Below are 21,696 nucleotides of genomic sequence, written 5' to 3'. Positions count from 1 at the left end.
AGCCAGCTTTTTGTTTTGAAATAGAAGCCCCTCTGCTGGGACCTCCCATCATGTATAACTTGCACATCCTCAAGGAGTCCCAAACTCAGCAGGAGCAGCCTCTGGCGCATCCTAACCTGCAGGGAGCAGGGGGCGATGATTGGCAGCCCTGCCATCCAATTGGAGCGAGGCTTTCTGAGCGGAGTCCCTCCCATTTCAGGTTCGGTTGAGCTGCAGAGCCTGGAAATAAAAGGGAGTAAATGGGGAGGGGCAGAGTCAGAGAGAGAGGGACAGAGAAGGAGCAACATTTATACATCTGGGTAGCAGCGCAGGTAAGGTAAGGACAGGACAGGACATCAACTTTAATAGCAATTCAATGTTAATTATAGAACAATCTTAGCTGTGATGCTGCAAGGTTATATTGCAGATACATATTGCTATAAATTTGAATAGATTTCAAAAAAAATTATTTTCTGGTTTTGCATTGCAGAGAGAAGCCCCCCCCCCCCCCCCCCCCCCCGCCTGTAAAAACAAATTTGTTTACCAAATGCAAGAAATGTTTTCCATGTCTTTGAAACCCTGGGGACATTTGCCATTCAATCTGTGATCTAATCTGATGGTATTAAAAACAAATTGGAAGATTGTTCCAATGTTTACTTGCAAGCTCTTGCAAAAGAATATTCAAAATAATGTTTTTTGTCAGTGTTGCAGCTTTTTTATAAAACTGTTCGTCGAAAGCAATGTTTCAAACATTAAGATCGAAGTATTGTGAATTTGTCTAGACTCTCCCAGAGATTCCAGCTCAGTTTATTTTCTACCTTTCGAACTAAAAAGGAGAGAATTATTAAGACAGTGTTGGTTTTTTACTTTCAAGGAGATCAGGATATGTTGCACAGCAGTTGAACTAATATTCGTCTCTTTTCGAAGGGAAGCTTGTTGCTGTTGAAGCAAATTATAGCATCTTGAAAGTGGGTGTGTCACAGGAGCCCTCATTTCTTCTCTTCATTAAATAGTTTGGCTGGTTTAGCAAACTGGGCTAAATCGCTGGCTTTTAAAGCAGGCCAAGGCAGGCTGGCAACACGGTTCGATTTTCATACCAGCCTCCCCGAACAGGCACCGGAATGTGGCGACTAGTGGCTTTTCACAGTAACTTCATTTTGAAGCCTACTTGTGACACTAAGCGATTTTCATTTCATATTAATCCAAAATATGAACCGTTCCAGACTTTAAAAGAAGCAGCCAGTGTTTTGAGCAAATAAATTCTCTTCAAACCAACGGATAACTTCACAGCTTCAGTGCCTCACACTCTGTGGAGAGGAGATCCCTTGTTTTCTGGAACTGATTTCTGAGTACAAACTCACTCACTAGCCAATAATTCTCAGTTATTGAGTCTTAGTAAGATAGCATTAGAAAAATGAAGGGTTAAGTGAACTGACTGGTTTCAGTCCTTCAGTCAGTGACTGTACCCACACTTGACTAGAAAGCCTAGAGTCCTTAAGGAGATGGAAGAAGTTGATCATTTGTGTTTCGACACAAGCTCTTATGTCCTCCCTCGCTTCTCTTCTGCTGCCTTCTCCTCCCTCTCCTGCTCCTCCCTCTGTGCCACTCCTACCTGCTCCACCCCTCTGCTCCCTCAGTGCCCATCCCTCTTCTCTCATTCCTTCTTCTCTCCTCCCTCTCCTCTCCCCTTCCCCTCCCCATCCAAAACATTCCCCATGTCACCATGTTTGGGTTTTGTGCTCAATTGTCTCCTGGTCAACTTCACGAGCCACACGCCCAATGATACAGAGTGCAACTTTTACTGGCCTGTGCCATAAATAATGGCATGAGGCAGGACACTTGAACGCATACACACACGCACATACATATAGACACACATACACACATATATACACATACACACACATATACACATACGTACAGAGATATGCACAAACCTATGCACATGTACACACACATATACACACACATTGAAGTAGGACCTTCCTGAGTTTCAGAGCGCAGCTAGTTTATTTTACATCATCAATACCAGCAGGTATTTTGATTACATTTTTAATGGAGTAAAACGCTCATCCGTGTATATATAACAAGATGAAATTTAATACTGGGCCAAAGAAAGATATTAGGGCAGTTGACTAATGACTTGGTCAAAGAGACCGATTTGAAGGGTGAGAGAGAGAGACAGAAGCTGGAGGCCACCAACCTCCTGTTTGAAAGCCAAGTGCTCCCACCAGTGGCAAAACCAGAGTGGGTCCCACTGGTGCGAGGATCATCGTCGGGGTAGGATTCCCTCCCCTTTAGTCCGGTGAATTCTGCGTAACCACGAGCATGCTGGCTAGCCGGCACTTGCCGACTTGGGGTGCCAACAGGTCCGACTTGTGCGCCCGCACGTGCTTCCGAAGCAGGATGGGTCCACGTGTCGCTAGCCAGGTTGGGAGCGAGGTCCCAGAGGAGGACTTCCTGGGGAAAACAAGGAGACGTTCATGAGGTCTCTGATTGGTGGTTGTACAGAGCAGCGACCAGATGGCGTGGAGGGCAACCGGGAGGACTTCTTGCCAGTGGGAGACTGGGAGGTCCCTGGATTGTAGGGCCAGTAGAACAGTCTTCCAGACCATTCCGTTCTCCCTCTCGACATGCCCATTTCCCCGGGGGTTGTAACTGGTCGACCTGCTCGAGGCGATGCCCCTGTTGAGCAGGAATTGACACAGTTCGTCGCTCATAAAGGAGGACCCCCTATCACTGTGTATGTATGCGAGGAAACCAAACAGGTAAAGATACCCTGGAGGGCCTTGATGACGGTGGTTGCGGTCATGTCTGGGCAGGGGATGGCGAATGGGAACCGGGAGTACTCGTCAATCACGTTCAGGAAATACGTGTTGCGGTCGGTGGAGGGTTTTGATCTGGCAGCGTGTAGTCGGCCGTGCTGGGGTCCTGGGGCCCCATCCAAGGTGGCGTATCCCATGGGTCGCACATGGTGGTCGGGGATGGACACGATGGTGGCGGGGATGGACAAAATGGCGGCGCCCATCCGTCCAGCGTGGTGTCCGGGGGACAAGTTGGCCGCGCCCGTGGGTCGCATGTGGCCCTACGATAGGGGGGTGGCGGTGAGTGCTGGCCGGTTGGGGCATGAAGGGGGGGTTGCGGCGGCGGTCCGGAGTCGCTGGAGACCGCGGCCACAGCGCGGGCCTGGCAGACCCCCACAAAATGGCCCTTCTTGCCGCACTCTTTGCAGGTGGTGGTGCGGCCCGGGCACCACTGGCGGGGATGCTTCGCCTGCCCGCAGAAGAAACAGTGGGGCCCGACGGAGTTAGCGGGCCGTCTCACAGCGCAGGCCTGCGGGGTCAGGGGGAAGGTCTGTGGGGCTGTCGCTGCAGGGTGCCATGCAGCCCAGGGGACTGCCGCACGGTCGGGCGCATAGGACTGCGCGTTTTTGGAGGCTACGTCCATGGACCCTGCCAGGGCCCGTGCCTCTCTAGGTCCCAGGGTGTCCTTTTCTAAGAGTCTTTGGCGGATCTCTGAGGAGCCCATACCTGCTACGAAGGCATCCCTGATTAAAAGTTCCGTGTGCTCGCTCCCCGAAACTTGCGGGCAGCCACAGTTTCTGCCCAGCACCAGTAGCGCCCGGTAGAACTCCTCCAACAATTCCCCGGGGTCTTGCCGTCTAGTTGCAAGCAGGTGACGTGCATAGACCTGATTTACAGGGCGGATATAATGTCCTGTATAACAGTTCGATCGCAGCATCATAGTCCTCCGCCTCCTCGATAAGGGTGTAGATCCCAGGGCTGACCCTTGAGTGCAGGAGATGCAGTTTCTGTTCTCCTCCGGCCGTCTCGAAGTAGCCTTTAAAGCACGTCAGCCAGTGCTTAAATATTGCAGCCGAGTTCTCCGCGTGGGGGCTGAGTTGTAGACACTCCGGTTTGATTCGGAGATCCATCCTTCCAGCTTAAGTCTAGTCGATAAAATTGATGCACGATCAATTACACTCAAGACGAAGTGATTCCATAACTGAAGGCTTTAATCTACTAGAACTGTTCCCCAGCAGCTTCGGTACAGAAAGTGAAGGCTGCTGGGACGGCACCGGTTCTTATACTCCGCCTGTCAGGGCGGAGCTACGTATCAACAGCCAATGGTAAACTCCTAGGTTTAACCAATGGTCATCAGCCTCTTAGGTACCGCAATACCTGATAATACCACAGGGGCATAGGTTTAAGGTGCGAGGGGCAAGGTTTAGAGTAGATGTACGAGGCACGTTTTTTACACAGAGGGTAGTGGGTGCCTGGAACTCGCTGCCGGAGGAGGTGGTGGAAGCAGGGACAATAGTGACATTGAAGGGGCATCTTGACAAATACATGAATAGGATGGGAATAGAGGGATACGGACCCAGGAAGTGTAGAAGATTGTAGTTTAGTCGGGCAGCATGGTCGGCACGGGCTTGGAGGGCCGAAGGGCCTGTTCCTGTGCTGTACCTTTCTTTGTTCTAAATCCAGCTGTCAATAGAACAATAAGACAATAGAACAGGATGTTTGACATGAAAGTGATCAAGCAATGACCCCATGTGCCATGGGAAAAGCTAAAAGGGTTAATGAAATGAATTGATAGTCTGCCTAGGCCCCCAGAGCATTAGCCTGGACATCCAGATTACTAGCCAAGTGGCATTACCACGCGGCAAGCATCTCCCAGTAACAGTGCTGTGTGTAGCATACACTGGAAACACTCTAGTGGTTCAAAATGACGTTGCTTTCTCCAGGATAATAAGGAATGGGCAATAAATACTGGCCAAGCTAGAAATGCCAACATAGTGGGCAGCACGGTAGCATAGTGGTTAGCACTGTGGCTTCACAGCGGCAGGGTCCCATGTTCGATTGCCTGCTGGGTCACTGTGCGGAGTTGGCACGTCCTCCCCGTGTCTGCGTGGGTTTCCTCCGGGTGCTCCTGTGGTTTCCCCCCACAGTCCAAAGACGTGCAGGTGAGGTGGATTGGACACACTAAATTGCCCTTAGTGTCCAAAAAGGTTAGGAAGAGTTACTGGGCTCGGGGGATAGGATGGAAGGGAGGGCTTATTTGGCTTGGTGCACACACGAAGGGCCGAATGGCCTTCTTCTGCACTGTATGTTCTATGTTATCCCATGTAAAAATGAAAAAACCACCAGCAAAAATCCTCGACCCGTTCTTGATAGCGTTTATAAACTGGGTTTCACATGGTCTGTGATCATGTGGTCCTGTTGCTATGTAACCGATCATCCAGCAATGCCATTAGCGCCATCAGACAAAACGGTTGATTCTTAATACTGAGCAAGTCGCTCCATTGTTGTTTTGTTTTGACCCATTTGATCTGAAAATAATGGAGAAAGTTGACCGTTTTGCATTCCTGTCATCTTTTGGGGGTTTGCCCTTGTCTCACTCTTGTGTGGCGATTCCACGCTGCTGCCTGGTTCAGGCATTTTCCCATCCCCCTCAGTCTTTCCCCTTGGGAATGTTCTCGCAACGGAAAAAAACAGGAAATTATTTTCTTTTCAGCAAATTGCAAGACATGCCGGACAAACCAGAAGATGGTCAGAGAAATGACATGTCTGAGGTCACAAAATTCCAAAGGAACAGCCTAAAGAGGATTCAAGTAACTGAGAAGAACACATTGCCAACAAAGGAGAGTAAGTACAATTCACACTTCCTTGTTGCACTTCCATATTTCACACAGGAATCTATCCTGCCGTATACGTGTCTGGTGCGGATGCTGTGTGTATGGAGATGTGGGTATATGTAGGATAGGGAGGCACGGTGGTTAACACTGCTGCCTCACAGCGCCAGGGACCTGAGTTCAATTCCGGTCTTGGGTGACTGTGTCCATGGGTATGTATGTCTGTATGGGTTTCCTCCGGGTGCTGCGGTTTCTTCACACAGTCCAAAGGTGTACAGGCTAGGTGGATTGGCCATGATAAAATGCCCCTTTAGTGTCTAAATATGTTCAGGTTAGGTGGATTTCCCATGATCAATGCGCAAGTTTACAGGGATAGGATTGGGGAGTGGGCCTAGGTTGGGTTCTCTCATGGAGGGTCGGTGCAGACTCAATGGGCCAAATGGCCTCCTATTGCACTGTAGGGATTCTATGGATAGCGCACTCCCACCTCTAGTTGCTGTGTTGAAATTTATCTTTGAGAATAGCGTACTTTGCTTTCTGCGGCAGGTTACTTGATATTGTTGGCTTTGAAGGGACTTTCATCTTAAATTTTTCCAAGTGTCCTGCTAGAACAGCTTTAATAATAGCTTTTAACATGTTCCCTATACAGATGTTAAGCTAACTGATTTGCAGTCTCCTGCTTTCTGTCTCCCTCTCTTTTTGAATAAAGGCGTTCCACTCACTATTTCCCATTCTAATAAACCGTTCCCCAACCTAGGGAATTTTGGAAAGTTGAATCCAATACATCAACTATTGCATTAGCCACATCTTTTAAGACCCTAGGATAAAAGCCATCAGGACCCAGGGATTTGTCAGCCCACTAGCTCCAACACTTTGTTCAGCACCACTTCCCCGGTGATTGTAATTTTTCTGAGTACCTCCCTCCCGTCCATTTCCTGATTAATAGCTATTTCTGGGATGTTGCTTCTATCCTCTACAGAGAAGATGCAAAATGCCTGTTCAATTCAACCGCCATCTCCTTATTTTCCATTATTAATTCTGCAGAATTTTATAGGACCAATGCTCACTTTTTTAATTTTTCTTTTTAAAGTATCTATACAAACTGTTACGGTCTGTCATTATATTTCTGGTTAGCTTTCTTGTGTTCTCTAATTTTTCCCTCATTCATTTTGCTCTTTTTAAAATATTCTGTGTAAACGTCTGACCTGCAGCTCAACTTTGCACAATTATTTGCTTTTTCTTTAAGTTTGATACTATATTTAACTTTTTCTCTTAACCATGTATGCTTTGCCTTCCTCTTGGAATTTTTATTACTCATTGCAATCCACCTATTCTGTGTATTCCAAAATGTCCCCTTAAATGCCTGCCACTGTGTTTCTATCCACCTATCGCTTGATCACATATGCCAATTCACTTTACCTAGTTCTGTTTCCATGACCTCATAATTGCCCAAACTTAACTTTAAAATACCTGTCTTAGACCCACTTTTTCCTCCCTCAATCTGAAAGTAAAATTCAATCATATTATTGGGGAAACTTTCACGATGAAATGATTAATTAATCCTACTTTGGGTGCACAATTCCAGTTCTGGTATTGCGTGCTGGCTGGTTGACTCCAGAACGTGCTGTTGTAAAACTACCCAGAAAGCATTCTATGAACCCCTCATCTACGCTACCTTTGCCCATCTGATTTTTCCAGCCTATATGATTATCACTGCACCTTTGAACAAGCTCCTATTATTTAATCCTTTATATCCAGTCCAACCATGTGGGTATTGTTAGGTGGCCTGTACACCACGCCTGCAAGTCACTTCTCACCTTTATCATTGCCGAGTTCTACCACGGATTTCATGACGGCATGGATGTGGCCATAATAGGAAACCCCATTATCAGGCTGCAAAGACAGAGGAGGATCCCACTGCCGGCGGGGGCGCACCACCAGAAAACGGGTCTGGCAAGATGGAGAATCCTGCCCCGTATGTTTTGTTTCAATTGCTACGTGTATTCAGATAGCCTTTAGTTTGCTATTTTTGTAACTTAGCTTGAACTTTGTTAATCAATTGAGAAAAAGGTGCAAGGGGAAAAATTGGTTTCCTGATTGCGGGAAATGACAAAGGGAACTGGAACTTGCAGTCCTGAACATCATAGCCAGATAGCGGCCCATCATTCCCACCAGAAGCCATTCGGCATCTCATAGGTGGGATTCAAATTGGCACCCAACCAAAACCATTCAACCCCATGTCAGAAGGCCCTTCCTGCCAGCATGAGTTCACACCGGTCTGAAACACGACCGAACTAACATGTCAGGAACTACCGGGGTGACTGCCTGGGCTATGGAATCGTGGAGCATTTGGATGGCTGAAGTGGGGGAGCAGATGGATGGTGGGAGCAGATGGACACTGGGAGCAGATGACACTGGGAGCAGATGGACAGTGGGAGCAGGTGGACACTGGGAGCAGATGGACGGTGGGAGCAGATGGACACTGGGAGCAGATGGACGGTGGGAGCAGTTGGACAGTGGGAGCAGATGGACGGCGGGAGCAGATGGACGGCGGGAGCAGATGGACGGCGGGAGGCAGATGGATGGCGGGAGCAGATGGACGGCGGAAGCAGATGGACGGCGGGAGCAGATGGACATTGGGAGCAGATGGACACTGGGAGCAGATGGACGGTGGGAGCAGTTGGACAGTGGGAGCAGATGGACGGCGGGAGCAGATGGACGGCGGGAGCAGATGGACGGCGGGAGGCAGATGGATGGCGGGAGCAGATGGATGGCGGGAGCAGATGGACGGCGGAAGCAGATGGACGGCGGGAGCAGATGGACATTGGGAGCAGATGGACATTGGGAGCAGATGGACACTGGGAGCAGATGGACGGTGGGAGCAGATGGACGGTGGGAGCAGATGGACGGTGGGAGCAGATGGACGGTGGGAGCAGATGGACGGTGGGAGGAGATGGACGGTGGGAGGAGATGGACACTGGGAGCAGATGGACACTGGGAGCAGGTGGACAGTGGGAGCAGATGGACGGTGGGAGCAGATGGACGGTGGGAGCAGATGGACGGTGGGAGCAGATGGACGGTGGGAGCAGATGGACACTGGGAGCAGATGGACAGCGGGAGCAGATGGACACTGGGAGCAGATGGACATGGGAGCAGTTGGACAGTGGGATCAGATGGACGGCGGGAGCAGATGGATGGCGGGAGCAGATGGACATTGGGAGCAGATGGACACTGGGAGCAGATGGACGGTGGGAGCAGATGGACGGCGGGAGCAGATGGACGGCGGGAATCAATGGGCCGAATGGCCTCTTTCTGCCCTGTAAATTCTAAGATGGACGGTGGGAGCAGTTGGACACTGGGAGGTGATGGACACTGGGAGCAGATGGACAGCGGGAGGAGATGGACACTGGGAGCAAATGGACACTGGGAGCAGATGGACACTGGGAGCAGGTGGACACTGGGAGCAGATGGACGGTGGGAGCAGATGGACGGTGGGAGCAGATGGACGGTGGAGCAGATGGACGGTGGGAGCAGATGGACGGAGGGAGCAGATGGACGGAGGGAGCAGATGGACGGCGGGAGCAGATGGACGGCGGGAGCAGATGGACGGCGGGAGCAGATGGACGGCGGGAGCAGATGGACACTGGGAGCAGTTGGACACTGGGAGCAGATGGACGGTGGGAGCAGATGGACACTGGGAGCAGATGGACAGTGGGAGCAAATGGACAGCGGGAGGAGATGGACACTGGGAGCAGATGGACACTGGGAGCAGATGGACGGCGGGAGCAGATGGACAGCGGGAGCAGATGGACGGCGGGAGCAGATGGACACTGGGAGCAGATGGCCACTGGGAGCAGATGGACGGTGGGAGCAGATGGATACTGGGAGCAGATGGACACTGGGAGCAAATGGACAGCGGGAGGAGATGGACACTGGGAGCAAATGGACACTGGGAGCAGATGGACACTGGGAGCAGGTGGACAGTGGGAGCAGATGGACGGTGGGAGCAGATGGACGGCGGGAGCAGATGGACACTGGGAGCAGATGGACGCAGGGAGCAGATGGACAATTCGGAGCAGATGGACGGTGGGAGCAGATGGACAGTGGGAGCAGATGGAGAGTGGGTGCAGATGGACACTGGGAGCAGATTGACAGTGGGAGCAGTTGCACACTGGGAGCAGATGGACGGCGGGAGCAGATGGACGGCGGGAGCAGATGGACGGCGGGAGCAGATGGATGGCGGGAGCAGATGGACGGCGGGAGCAGATGGATGGTGGGAGCAGATGGACACTGTGAGCAGATGGACGGCGGGAGCAGATGGACGGTGGGAGCAGATGGACGGTGGGAGCAGGTGGACACTGGGAGCAGATGGACGGTGGGAGCAGATGGACGGCAGGAGCAGATGGACGGCGGGAGCAGATGGACACTGGGAGCAGATGGACACTGGGAGCAGATGGACACTGGGAGCAGATGGACAGTGGGAGCAGATGGACAGCGGGAGCAGATGGACACTGGGAGCAGATGGACACTGGGAGCAGATGGACGGCGGGAGCAGATGGACGGCGGGAGCAGATGGACGGTGGGAGCAGATGGACGGTGGGAGCAGATGGACGGTGGGAGCAGATGGACAATTCGGAGCAGATGGACGGAGGGAGCAGATGGACGGCGGGAGCAGATGGACGGCGGGAGCAGGTGGACGGCGGGATCAGGTGGACGGCAGGAGCAGATTGACGGTGGGAGCAAATGGACGGTGGGAGCAGATGGATGGTGGGAGCAGATGGACGGTGGGAGCAGATGGACACTGGGAACAGATAGACGGTGGGAGCAGATGGACACTGGGAGCAGATGGACACTGGGAGCAGATGGACACTGGGAGCAGATGGACGGGGGGAGCAGATGGAGGGTTTGAGCAGATGGACAATGGGAGCAGATGGACACTGGGAGCAGATGGACGGTGGGAGCAGATGGACACTGAGAGCAGATGGACACTGAGAGCAGATGGGTGGTGGGAGCAGATGGACATTGGGAGCAGATGGACATTGGGAGCAGATGGACGGCGGGAGCAGATGGACACTGGAAGCAGATGGACACTGGGAGCAGATGGACACTGGGAGCAGATGGACACTGGGAGCAGATGGACACAGAACAGATGGACACTGGGAGCAGGTGGACACTGGGAGCAGATGGACACTGGGAGCAGTTGGTCAGTGGGAGCAGATGGACACAGAACAGATGGACACTGGGAGCAGATGGACACTGGGAGCAGATGGACACTGGGAGCAGATGGACACTGGGAGCAGATGGACGGTGGGAGCAGATGGACACTGGGAGCAGATGGACACTGGTAGCAGATGGACGGTGGGAGCAGATGGACACTGGGAGCAGATGGACACTGGGAGCAGATGGACGGTGGGAGCAGATGGACGGTGGGAGCAGATGGACGGCGGGAGCAGATGGACGGCGGGAGCAGATGGACGGCGGGAGCAGATGGACACTGGGAGCAGATGGACAGTGGGAGCAGGTGGACGGCGGGAGCAGGTGGACGGCGGGAACAGGTGGACGGCGGGAGCAGATTGACGGTGGGAGCAGATGGACGGTGGGAGCAGATGGACACTGGGAGCAGATGGACACTGGGAACAGATAGACGGTGGGAGCAGATGGACACTGGGAGCAGATGGACACTGGGAGCAGATGGACGGGGGGAGCAGATGGAGGGTTTGAGCAGATGGACAATGGGAGCAGATGGACACTGGGAGCAGATGGACGGTGGGAGCTGATGGACACTGAGAGCAGATGGACACTGAGAGCAGATGGGTGGTGGGAGCAGATGGACGGTGGGAGCAGATGGACGGTGGGAGCAGATGGACACTGGGAGCAGATGGACACTGGGAGCAGATGGACACTGGGAGCAGATGAACACTGGTAGCAGATGGACGGTGGGAGCAGATGGACACTGGGAGCAGATGGACACTGGGAGCAGATGGACGGTGGGAGCAGGTGGACACTGGGAGCAGATGGACGGTGGGAGCAGATGGACACTGGGAACAGATGGACAGCAGGAGCAGATGGACAGCGGGAGCAGATGGACACTGGGAGCAGATGGACACTGGGAGCAGATTGACACTGGGAGCAGATGGACGGTTTGAGCAGATGGACGGTTTGAGCAGATGGACACTGGGAGCAGATGGACAGTGGGAGCAGATGGACAGTGGGAGCAGATGGACACTGAGAGCAGATGGACACTGAGAGCAGATGGGTGGTGGGAGCAGATGGACATTGGGAGCAGATGGACATTGGGAGCAGATGGACGGCGGGAGCAGATGGACACTGGGAGCAGATGGACACTGGGAGCAGATGGACACTGGGAGCAGATGGACACTGGGAGCAGATGGACACAGAACAGATGGACACTGGGAGCAGATGGACACTGGGAGCAGATGGACACTGGGAGCAGTTGGACAGTGGGAGCAGATGGACACAGAACAGATGGACACTGGGAGCAGATGGACACTGGGAGCAGATGGACACTGGGAGCAGATGGACACTGGGAGCAGATGGACGGTGGGAGCAGATGGACGGTGGGAGCAGATGGACGGCGGGAGCAGATGGACGGCGGGAGCAGATGGACGGCGGGAGCAGATGGACACTGGGAGCAGATGGACACTGGGAGCAGATGGACAGTGGGAGCAGGTGGACGGCGGGAGCAGGTGGACGGCGGGAGCAGGTGGACGGCGGGAGCAGATTGACGGTGGGAGCAGATGGACGGTGGGAGCAGATGGACACTGGGAGCAGATGGACACTGGGAACAGATAGACGGTGGGAGCAGATGGACACTGGGAGCAGATGGACACTGGGAGCAGATGGACGGGGGGAGCAGATGGAGGGTTTGAGCAGATGGACAATGGGAGCAGATGGACACTGGGAGCAGATGGACGGTGGGAGCTGATGGACACTGAGAGCAGATGGACACTGAGAGCAGATGGGTGGTGGGAGCAGATGGACGGTGGGAGCAGATGGACGGTGGGAGCAGATGGACACTGGGAGCAGATGGACACTGGGAGCAGATGGACACTGGGAGCAGATGAACACTGGTAGCAGATGGACGGTGGGAGCAGATGGACACTGGGAGCAGATGGACACTGGGAGCAGATGGACGTTGGGAGCAGGTGGACACTGGGAGCAGATGGACGGTGGGAGCAGATGGACACTGGGAACAGATGGACAGCAGGAGCAGATGGACAGCGGGAGCACATGGACACTGGGAGCAGATGGACACTGGGAGCAGATTGACACTGGGAGCAGATGGACGGTTTGAGCAGATGGACGGTTTGAGCAGATGGACACTGGGAGCAGATGGACAGTGGGAGCAGATGGACAGTGGGAGCAGATGGAAACGGGGAGCAGATGGACGGTACGAGCAGATGGACGGCGGGAGCAGATGGACGGTGGGAGCAGATAGACGGCGGGGGAGCTGATGGATGGCGCGAGCAGATGGAAGGCGGTAGCAGATGGCCAAAGGGAGCAGATGGACACTGCGAACAGATGGACAGTGGGAGCAGATGGACAGTGGGAGCAGATGGACAGTGGGAACAGATGGACAGTGGGAGCAGAAGGACAGTGGGAGCAGATGGACACGGGGAGCAGATGGATGGTGCGAGCAGATGGATGGTGCGAGCAGATGGACGGTGGGAGCAGATGGACAGCGGGAGCAGATGGACAAAGGGAGCAGATGGACACTGGGAGCAGATGGACACTGGGAGCAGATGGACACTGGGAGCAGATGGACACTGGGAGCAGATGGACAGTGGGAGCAGATGGACAATGGGAACAGATGGACAGTGGGAGCAGATGGACACGGGGAGCAGATGGACGGTGCGAGCAGATGGATGGTGGAACAGATGGATGGGGAGAGCAGATGGACGGCGGGAGCTGATGGACGGTGGGAGCAGATGGACACTGGGAGCAGAGGGACAGTGGGAGCAGATGGACACTGGGAGCAGATGGACGGTGGGAGCAGATGGACGGTGGGAGCAGATGGACACTGGGAGCAGATGGACAGTGGGAGCAGATGGACACTGGGAGCAGATGGACACTGGGAGCAGATGGACATTGGGAGCAGATGGACGGTGGGAGCAGATGGACAGTGCGAGCAGTTGGACTGGGAGCAGATTGACGGCGGGAGCAGATGGACAGTGGGAGCAGATGGACACTGGGAGTAGATGGACACTTGGAGCAGATGGACGGCGGGAGCAGATGGACACTCGGAGCAGATGGATGGTGGAAGCAGGCGGACAAGGGGAGCAGGTGGACGGTGGGAGCAGAGGGATGGTGGATGCAGATGGATGGTGGGAGTAGATGGACACTGGGAGCAGATGGACGGTGGGAGCAGATGGACACTGGGAGCAGACAGACGGCGGGTGCAGTTGGTAGACGGCGGGTGCAGGTGGATGGCAGGTGCAGGTGGTGGACAGTGGGTGCAGGTGGATGGCGGATGCAAGTGGTGGACGGTGGGTGCAGGTGGGCGGTGGGTGCAGGTGATGGACGGGTGCAGGTGGTGGATTGCGGGTGCAGGTGGTGGTCGGCGAGTGCATGTGTGCGGTGGCTGCAGGTGGTGGACGGCTGCAGGTGGTGGACGGCGGGTGCAGATGGTTGCTGGTGGGAGCAGGTGCTGGACGGCTGCAGGTGGTGGACGGCTGCAGGTAGTGGAAGGCGGGTGCAGGTGGCCGGTGGCTGCAGGTAGTGGACGGGTGTAGGCAGTGGACGGCGGGTGCAGGTGGTGGACAGGTAAGCAAAGATGTATCAGTCTTGTCGGCTATGGTGCAGAACTTCCAGTTCCAACAGGGCAGAAGGGGCCGGGCCAGCCACCTTCCATCAGACTCGGTTTGACCTGGGGTTATGAATTTTAATTAGTTCCTCTGAATGCCATGGAAGCAAAATACATTGGATGCTGGAATCGTAAAATTACAGCTGGAAACCTCAGCCTGTCCAGCAGCTTCTTTGGGGAGAGAAATTAGTCCAAAGTTTTGAGTCCAATATGACTCTTCCATCGGAGCTGGGAACTTCGGAACAGCTCTGAAGGATGTTCATACAGATGCAAAATGTTGGGCGCAATACTCCGGAAATGTTTCTGTCGTGTTATTCACCCTGGGGTAACACGGACTGCAACTGGATGCAGTTGTACTTGAAAGTAGACTCCAAACATTGATGTTAGTTCAATGCGCTTTAGTGAACTTGCTGAGCAGTGCACACTGTTCGCTGTGGGTTGACACTCTACTAATCGAAGTGTGCTAACTATAACTAACTAGACCTGACTAGCTCTGAGCCACGTGTAGAAGGTGCTCACTGATATATGCACCCTGACTGTCACTACAGTTGTCACCAGTGGAAAGAGGCAGAGTGCTGATGCCTCGTGTGTTTTATAGTGGGAAACCACCCTCTAGTGTTCTGCCTGGTGATTGGTTGTGTTCTGTCCTGTGTGTTGATTGGCTGTACTGAGTGTCTGTCACTGCCTCGCTATATCTCATTATGTGCATGAGTGCATAGCATGACATTTCCCCTTTTCTAAAAAAATTTGTCGGTTGCTGGAGCATATGCGACTGTCTGTACATGTATAACTATTTACATTAAATGGCGAGTGGATGAATATATACATGAGAGGTGCAGATACAGAACAAAATTTATAAGATAAATGTCTATAAGTCCAATCTTTGGGGCTTGCGTCGGATCCTTGTCGACCGCCTGAGAGATGGATGTGGGGAACGACAGCGTGTTGACAGGCGGGATTGCTGCCAGATTGGTGGCCTCGTCCTGCGAGGTGTCCGGAGGAGGCATAACAACATTTGGAAAAGTAGGATTTGGTGGTGGGCAGGCAAATTTGCGCAGTGCCCTCCTGTTGCACCTGACAATGGAGCCTCAGCCATACGAACCACAAACAATCTGGGAGCAGCCTGTCGAACAACAACAGCTGGAACTGATCAGCCTCCATCAGGTAGCTTGATCCGAACAGAATCTTCCGGAGATAGCACAGGCAAATCGGTAGCATGAGCATCGTACGTCAGCTTTTGCCGGTTCCTGAGTTGCTGCACCTTTTGCAGCAATGGGAGGTGATCCAGGTCTGGTAAGTGCATGGCCGGAACAGTCGTCCGCAGGACTCTAATCATGAGGAGTTGAGCCGGAGACATACCGGTGGACAAAGGGGTTGCCCTGTACACCAACAGCGCAAGGTTGAAGTCAGAAGCAGAGTCCGCAGCCTTGCAGAGCAGTTGCTTCACTATATGGACCCCTTTCTCAACCTTCCTGTTGGACTGCGGGTAGTGTGGGCTTGAGGTATTGTGTTTGAATTGGTACGACTTGGTGAAATTGGACCACTCTTGGCTGTGGAAGCAGGGACTATTGTCACTCATGACAGTGAGTGGAATACCATGCCTGGCAAATGTCTCCTTGCAGGCCTTTGATGACTGTCCTTGATGTGAGGTCTGACAGCTTCACAACTTCCGGGTAATTTGAGAAGTAATCTATGATGAGCACATAGTCACGCCCATTGGCGTGAAAAAGGTCGATTCCCACCTTGGACCACGGACCAGTCACGATCTCATGTTGCTGGAGTGTTTCTTTTGTTTGAGCAGGCTGGAAACGCTGGCAGGTCACGCAATTGAAGACCATGTTGGATATGTCCTGGCTGATTCCAGGCCAATAGACAGCCTGCCGGGCCCTGCGCCTACACTTTTCGACACCTAGGTGTCCCTCGTGGATTTGTTTGAGCACTAAGCTCTGCAGACTGTGAGGAATAACAATACGATCTAGCTTGAGGAGGATCCCCTCGACTGTCAGGTCACCCTTCACATTAAAAAACTGAAGGCATTGCCCTTTTTGCCAGCCATTTGCGAGGTGGTGCATTACACGCTGCAGAAGAGGGTCCTTGGTAGTCTCTTCACGAATGCTGACCACTCTTTCATCTGAGGCCGGGAGGTTGCTGGCACACAGCTGCACCGGTGTCTCAATCTGGTGGATGAAGTCAACCTGTTCACAGGGCGAGGTGATGGAGCGGGACAGGGCATCCGCAATTATCAGCTCCTTGCCTGGTGTGTATACTAACTCAAAATCGTACCTTCGCAGTCGAAGGAGAATGCGCTGAAGCCTGGGCGTCATGTTATTCAAGTCCTTATGAATAATATGGACCAATGGTCTGTGGTCAGTCTCCACTGTGAAGGTTGGTAGACCGTAGACGTAGTCATCGAGGTGTGAGGCCTCAATGTAAAGAAGGAACCTCTGCTTGTAGACCCGCCTGTTGGCGCTGAGATTGCCGGAGATCCGTAGCTGTGGAGGGGCCTGGATCATCTCCATGCCGCTGGAAGGCACTTGCACACAGCTTGCTGTGGGTTGACACTCTATTAGTCTAAGTGTGCTAACTATAACTAACTAGACCAGACTAGCTCTGAGCCATGTGTAGAAGGCGCTAACTGATCTATACACCCTGACTGTCACTACAGTTGTAACCAGTGGAAAGAGGCAGAGTGCTGATGCCTCGTGTGTTTTATAGTGGGAAACCACCCTCTAGTGTTCTGCCTGGTGATTGGTTGTGTTCTGTCCTGTGTGTTGATTGGCTGTACTGGATGTCTGTCACTGCCTGTCTGTATCTCATTATGTGCATGAGTGCATATCATGACAGTTTCTAAGTGTTGTAGCGAGTGGGAACTGCTGTGAGCTTCCCGGCGCTCGGCCCAGCGAGCCGGCAATGTTACTCAAAGTTAATTGGTCCACTTAACGAGGCCTCATGGGCCTCTCGCCGCAAATGAAGGCTCGCCTGCCAATTTACCGGCAACGCGCTCGTCAGCGCCCCCCCCCCCCCCCCCCCGCCCCCCGGCTAACAAGGTCGAGCAGCACTTAATCTGCACTTGCCCAGTCAGCTCACAACAATGGCGTCGCGAAGACCGGCCACAAGATTCGGCGATGCGGACCTGGGGAGACTCCTAGACGCGGTGGAGGCCAGGAGGTGTCCTGTTCCCCCAAGGGTCCTGGAGGGTAAGCCAGTGCTGCCTGGGATGAGGTGGCGGTGGCTGTAAGCTCTGGGAGTGTGACCAGGAGGACTGGCCTCCAGTGTCCAAAAAAGGTCCACGACCTACTTCAGGCAGCACAAGTATCTAGACACCAATGTCACCCCCCTCCCCCTCCACGAGACCTTTCCTCCCCCATGCCAGCATCCACCCCCCCCCCTGCAATTCTCCATGCAGCCCCCAACCCTCCCTTCACACCCCAGCCCCCCACCCACCATTGTGAACTAATGATGGCCTCCCTGTGTCTCCTCAGGATAAGCTCTCCCACAACCGTCTGGGGAGGGCTCAGACTGGCGGAGGAAGCCAGACGCTGCTGCTTCCATCGTCCCCGGCGTCTGGCCGCCCAGCCTGGCAGCAGCACTACTAGGGCAAGTTCTGCTGGGTTGAAAATCCCTGCCATAGTGTTCAATATCTGTAAGGAGAGGGTGTTAGATTGACAAATGGTGGTGGCTCCCACTCCGGGTCCCTCCATTGCTCCATTGAACCCCTCCTGACCCCCACCCGGAACAGCTTGCCCACATAGTCTCGGCAGCAGCGGGCTCCCCTCACTGGACCCCAGACCCTGTACCCCGGACACTCACTCATAACGTCATCTGGACCCCTCCCCGTGGCACCCAACTACCCTCCGGCCAAGGACGTGACCCAGGAGTTGTGTCCCATCCCCTGGGTGTTCGGATGTTGGCTGCTGCATGTGTCCAGGCATCACTGTCTGATTGGGAGGCTTGACAATGACTCCCACATGCCACATGGCCCACCCATCCACGAGAATCCCCTTGGGTTGTGTGAAGTGCTCACTTAACCGTAATTGCCAATTCCCTATTAGCAATAGCCTTCAGCCACACGGCCATAGGCCTCAGCAATCATTGGGGGTTATGGGTGGCCGATATGACAGACAGGCAGGGAAAATGATTGCGTCCGGAACGGACACACATGGTCCAGGGGTTGCCATGGTGGTGCCGCGCGTGGTTGCCCCCCCCCCCCCGGTTGCCCCCCTCTAGTACCTCCCCCACTCCACACTCCCATGGCGGCCCACCCCTGAGGAGGGCCCCCCACCCCCAACCGAGCAATGGGATGGCAAATCTGTGAGCAAAGATGGCTACTCACCTCCCCACCCCACAGAAGCCCTTCCGCCAGGTTGGCATTTGTAAAAAGGAGTACTAATCGGCGCCAGCATGACCACTTGCTGGGGAGGCGGCTGAATGACAGGGGGACTGTTGGATAAGGGGTGGCTCCTGTAAATTGTGCGGAAATAGCGCTCAAGTTGAGATAATTGTTTTTTCAACACGCTACGGCGGGATCCCATTTGCGCCAACGGGAGCGGGTCAGTTACATTGCAGACTGTTTGGCACCTGGTGCAGATCTCATTTTCGGCCTCTCCCGGCTTTTTGCTCGAGCGAGAGCGCAACAAGGCCAAAGAATCGGGTCCGTGAGCTCTGTTTCTCTCTCTGCACAGTTTCTCACAGACCTGGCACATTTTCTTTCCCTGTATTTCCTGTTTTTATTTACCCCTGAACACCATGCAGGTTATAAAAGGTGTGTGACAGCCGACGCTCGCATTCCGTTGTCATCCCTTGGAGACGAGAGTGGGACATTGCTCCTTTCCCAGCAGTTGCGGATGTTAAACTTTAAGGCGTTGAGCAACTTGTTTCTAACTTTCCTTTCTGTTGTCATTGCAGCAATCGAGCAAGAAAAGAAGGACGTGGGAGAAAAAGCCTCCTGAGACAGGCAGCGGACAAGGCATCATTGCCCCAGTACCTTCCACAATGCCGACCATTCTCTTTTATATAAGCCTGACACATCAATAATCACAACATTGCGCTTTGAGGGGAGGGGCATTGCCCCACTGACCCCCCCTCAATATTCAAGGCACCCTCTTGCTTCTATTTGGTGATTTTATTTCTTCTGTTTGCTTCAGACACAGCTTCGTGCGTAGTAATGGGAGGAAGGTGGAGCGGGGAGGTCTAGTGGTATGGGGGTGAGGGTGGGGGGTTGCTGAATAATTGAGCGATGAACCATGGCTGGGTTTATACCATGTAATGATGATGCATTTGGCAATTGTTTTTGTCCTATTCAAAAAAAAACTCACTGAAAAATTTTAATATAAAAATGAAATAAAATATACATTTGAAATAAAATGGCCCTGTATCTTTTCTTGTTACCAGTTTGCGTGCCCATGCCAGGGTAGAGTCACATTAACAATTGCATTCAATTCTGCCCACTGAATGGGTGAGTGTAGCATCCAGTGCACTACTGAGGGAGTGCTGCACTGTCAGGGGTGCCATTTTCCCAGGTGAAAGATTAAACAGCGGCCATGCCTTGAGTCTTGTGTTGATATGAAAGGGGCGGGATTCTCAGAAAATGGGGCTATGTCCCCACACCGGCAAACCGGTGTGAAAACCGGTGGGAAAACCGGCAACCACTCCGGCGTCAACAGCCCCCCAAGGTGAGGAATTCTCCACTTTCTTGGGGGCTAGGTTGCTGCCGGAGCCGTTGGCGCCGCCCCAGCCGACGCTGAAGGTCCGCCGCGTATTCGCACATGCGCGGACCGGCCGGCGTATGTCCGCACATGCGCGTCGGTTAACCTCTCCGTGCCAGCCTCCGGGCAATATAGCGGAGCCTTACAAGGGCCCGGAATGGAGGACAGAAGTGCCCTCATGGAACAAGCTCGCCGCAGATTGGTGGGCTCCGATCGCAGGCCAGGCCACCGTGGGGGCCCCCCCTGGAACCTGGAGAATCGCCGGGGGGGGGAGCCCGCCCCGTCCAAAAAAGGGGTGGCGGAGTGGGATTCGCGCCTCCCCGCAGGGATTCTCCCGCTTGGCACAGAGTCGGAGAATTCCGGCCATGGTACATTTCAAAGGACAGGGGAGTTCCGCAGTGTCCTGGCCAATATTGGAAAACATTGCCGAAAGATTCTGAGGAGATTGTGAGTTCTGATGGAAGATCAGAATTCCCCACATGTTCTGATTTTGTATCACTAAAACGTTATCTGGTCACTGTCTCACTGTCTGGGTGTGGGGGCTCGCTATGTGCAAAGTGGCTGCCTTGTTTCCTACATTATAACAATCTATATTGTCACACGTAGGCTTACATTAACACTGCAATGAAGTTACTGTGCAAAGCTACTAGTTGCCACATTCCGTCGCCTGTTCGGGTACACAGGGAGAATTCAGAATGTCCAAATTAGCTAACAGCACGTCTATCGGGATTAGTGGAAGGAAACCGGAGCACCTGAAGGACACACACGCAGATACAAGGAGAACGTGCAGACTCCGCACAGATAGTGACCCAAGCTGGGAATCGAACCTGGGATCCTGGCGTGTGAAGCAACATTCCTAACCACTGTGCCACCATTACACCAGTAGTTCAATAAGGAATTGACCATAAAGCATTTTGCAATGTCCAGAGCTCATGGAATGCTATAGAAATGCAACTTGCTTATTTTACTAAGCTATTGGACAGAATATTCCCAGTTTAGGCAGCCCCCCTCCCACTGCGGGGGAGAAATCCAATTCAGAAGGAGCCTCCCGATTGCTGTTGACAACGGGTGGGTTAAGGACACAGGAGGGCGATTCCTTGCGCGTGATTGCACGGAAGGTCAGCAGCCTTCACTGTGCACTGAGAGAGGTGCTGAAGACAATGGGATGAAATGAAGGCGGGAAACGGCTGGAGTCATTCTTTCGCCACCAGCACTATTCCAGAAATTGGTCTCCAGCCTGTGGATGATCTCAGAATTGCCGATTTGCACCTCCAACAGATGGATTACCATTTCATTGACATGATGCTCCAAGCTCGTATTCCTCGCTGACCAGCTGCAGACACTGCGAGGATTCCTTGCGCGGCTGGTAATATTCCAACTATTTTAAGTCAACACAAATAACAAAGGTATCTAAATCAAATAAACTGAGGGACAAGTTAAAGGGACAATCCCTTAAAGGGAAACTGCCTTAAACAAGAAAAAGCAAATGACAAATGAGACTTATCACAACAAGCTAAAGGGACCAATAAGGCCCGTGCAGAGCCCATCAGGCA

General features: G+C 53.2%; 1 protein-coding gene and 1 long non-coding RNA gene across 3 annotated transcripts in view; one reads left to right on the top strand and one right to left on the bottom strand.

Annotated features, from left to right (window-relative positions):
* The window catches only part of LOC140420883 (uncharacterized), a 46,099-nt gene that overhangs the window by 1,248 nt on the left and 23,155 nt on the right, over window positions 1-21,696 (bottom strand). Inside the window, exon 2 of the long non-coding RNA XR_011946631.1 lies at window positions 117-219. This is a non-coding gene — a long non-coding RNA (uncharacterized lncRNA). The remainder of the gene's footprint in view (window positions 1-116; window positions 220-21,696) is intronic.
* LOC140420882 (thymosin beta-like) lies at window positions 162-19,802 on the top strand. 2 transcript variants are annotated; one of them, XM_072504991.1, is made up of 3 exons: window positions 162-316; window positions 5,497-5,627; window positions 19,344-19,802. In XM_072504991.1, the coding sequence occupies exons 1-3, from the start codon at window positions 240-242 to the stop codon at window positions 19,385-19,387; spliced, it is 252 nt and encodes an 83-aa protein (XP_072361092.1). In that variant the 5' UTR covers window positions 162-239; the 3' UTR covers window positions 19,388-19,802. The 2 variants fall into 2 exon arrangements, 1 of the variants encoding a protein (XP_072361092.1); XR_011946630.1 differs by having other exon boundaries at window positions 196-311.

The sequence above is a fragment of the Scyliorhinus torazame genome, chromosome 5, assembly GCF_047496885.1.
Source record: "Scyliorhinus torazame isolate Kashiwa2021f chromosome 5, sScyTor2.1, whole genome shotgun sequence".
Classification (NCBI taxonomy): domain Eukaryota; kingdom Metazoa; phylum Chordata; class Chondrichthyes; order Carcharhiniformes; family Scyliorhinidae; genus Scyliorhinus; species Scyliorhinus torazame.
The sequence above is the reverse complement of the archived record's forward strand: the minus strand, read 5'-3'. Positions and strand labels throughout refer to the sequence as shown.

Bases quoted from the DNA above. Each gene is read 5' to 3' on its own strand.
- LOC140420882 (XM_072504991.1), top strand. From the start codon at position 240: ATGGGGAGGGGCAGAGTCAGAGAGAGAGGGACAGAGAAGGAGCAACAT. The intron at 317-5,496 runs GTAAGGACAGGA...TTTTCTTTTCAG, and splicing joins TGGGTAGCAGCGCAGGTAAG to CAAATTGCAAGACATGCCGG. The intron at 5,628-19,343 runs GTAAGTACAATT...TTGTCATTGCAG, and splicing joins CACATTGCCAACAAAGGAGA to CAATCGAGCAAGAAAAGAAG.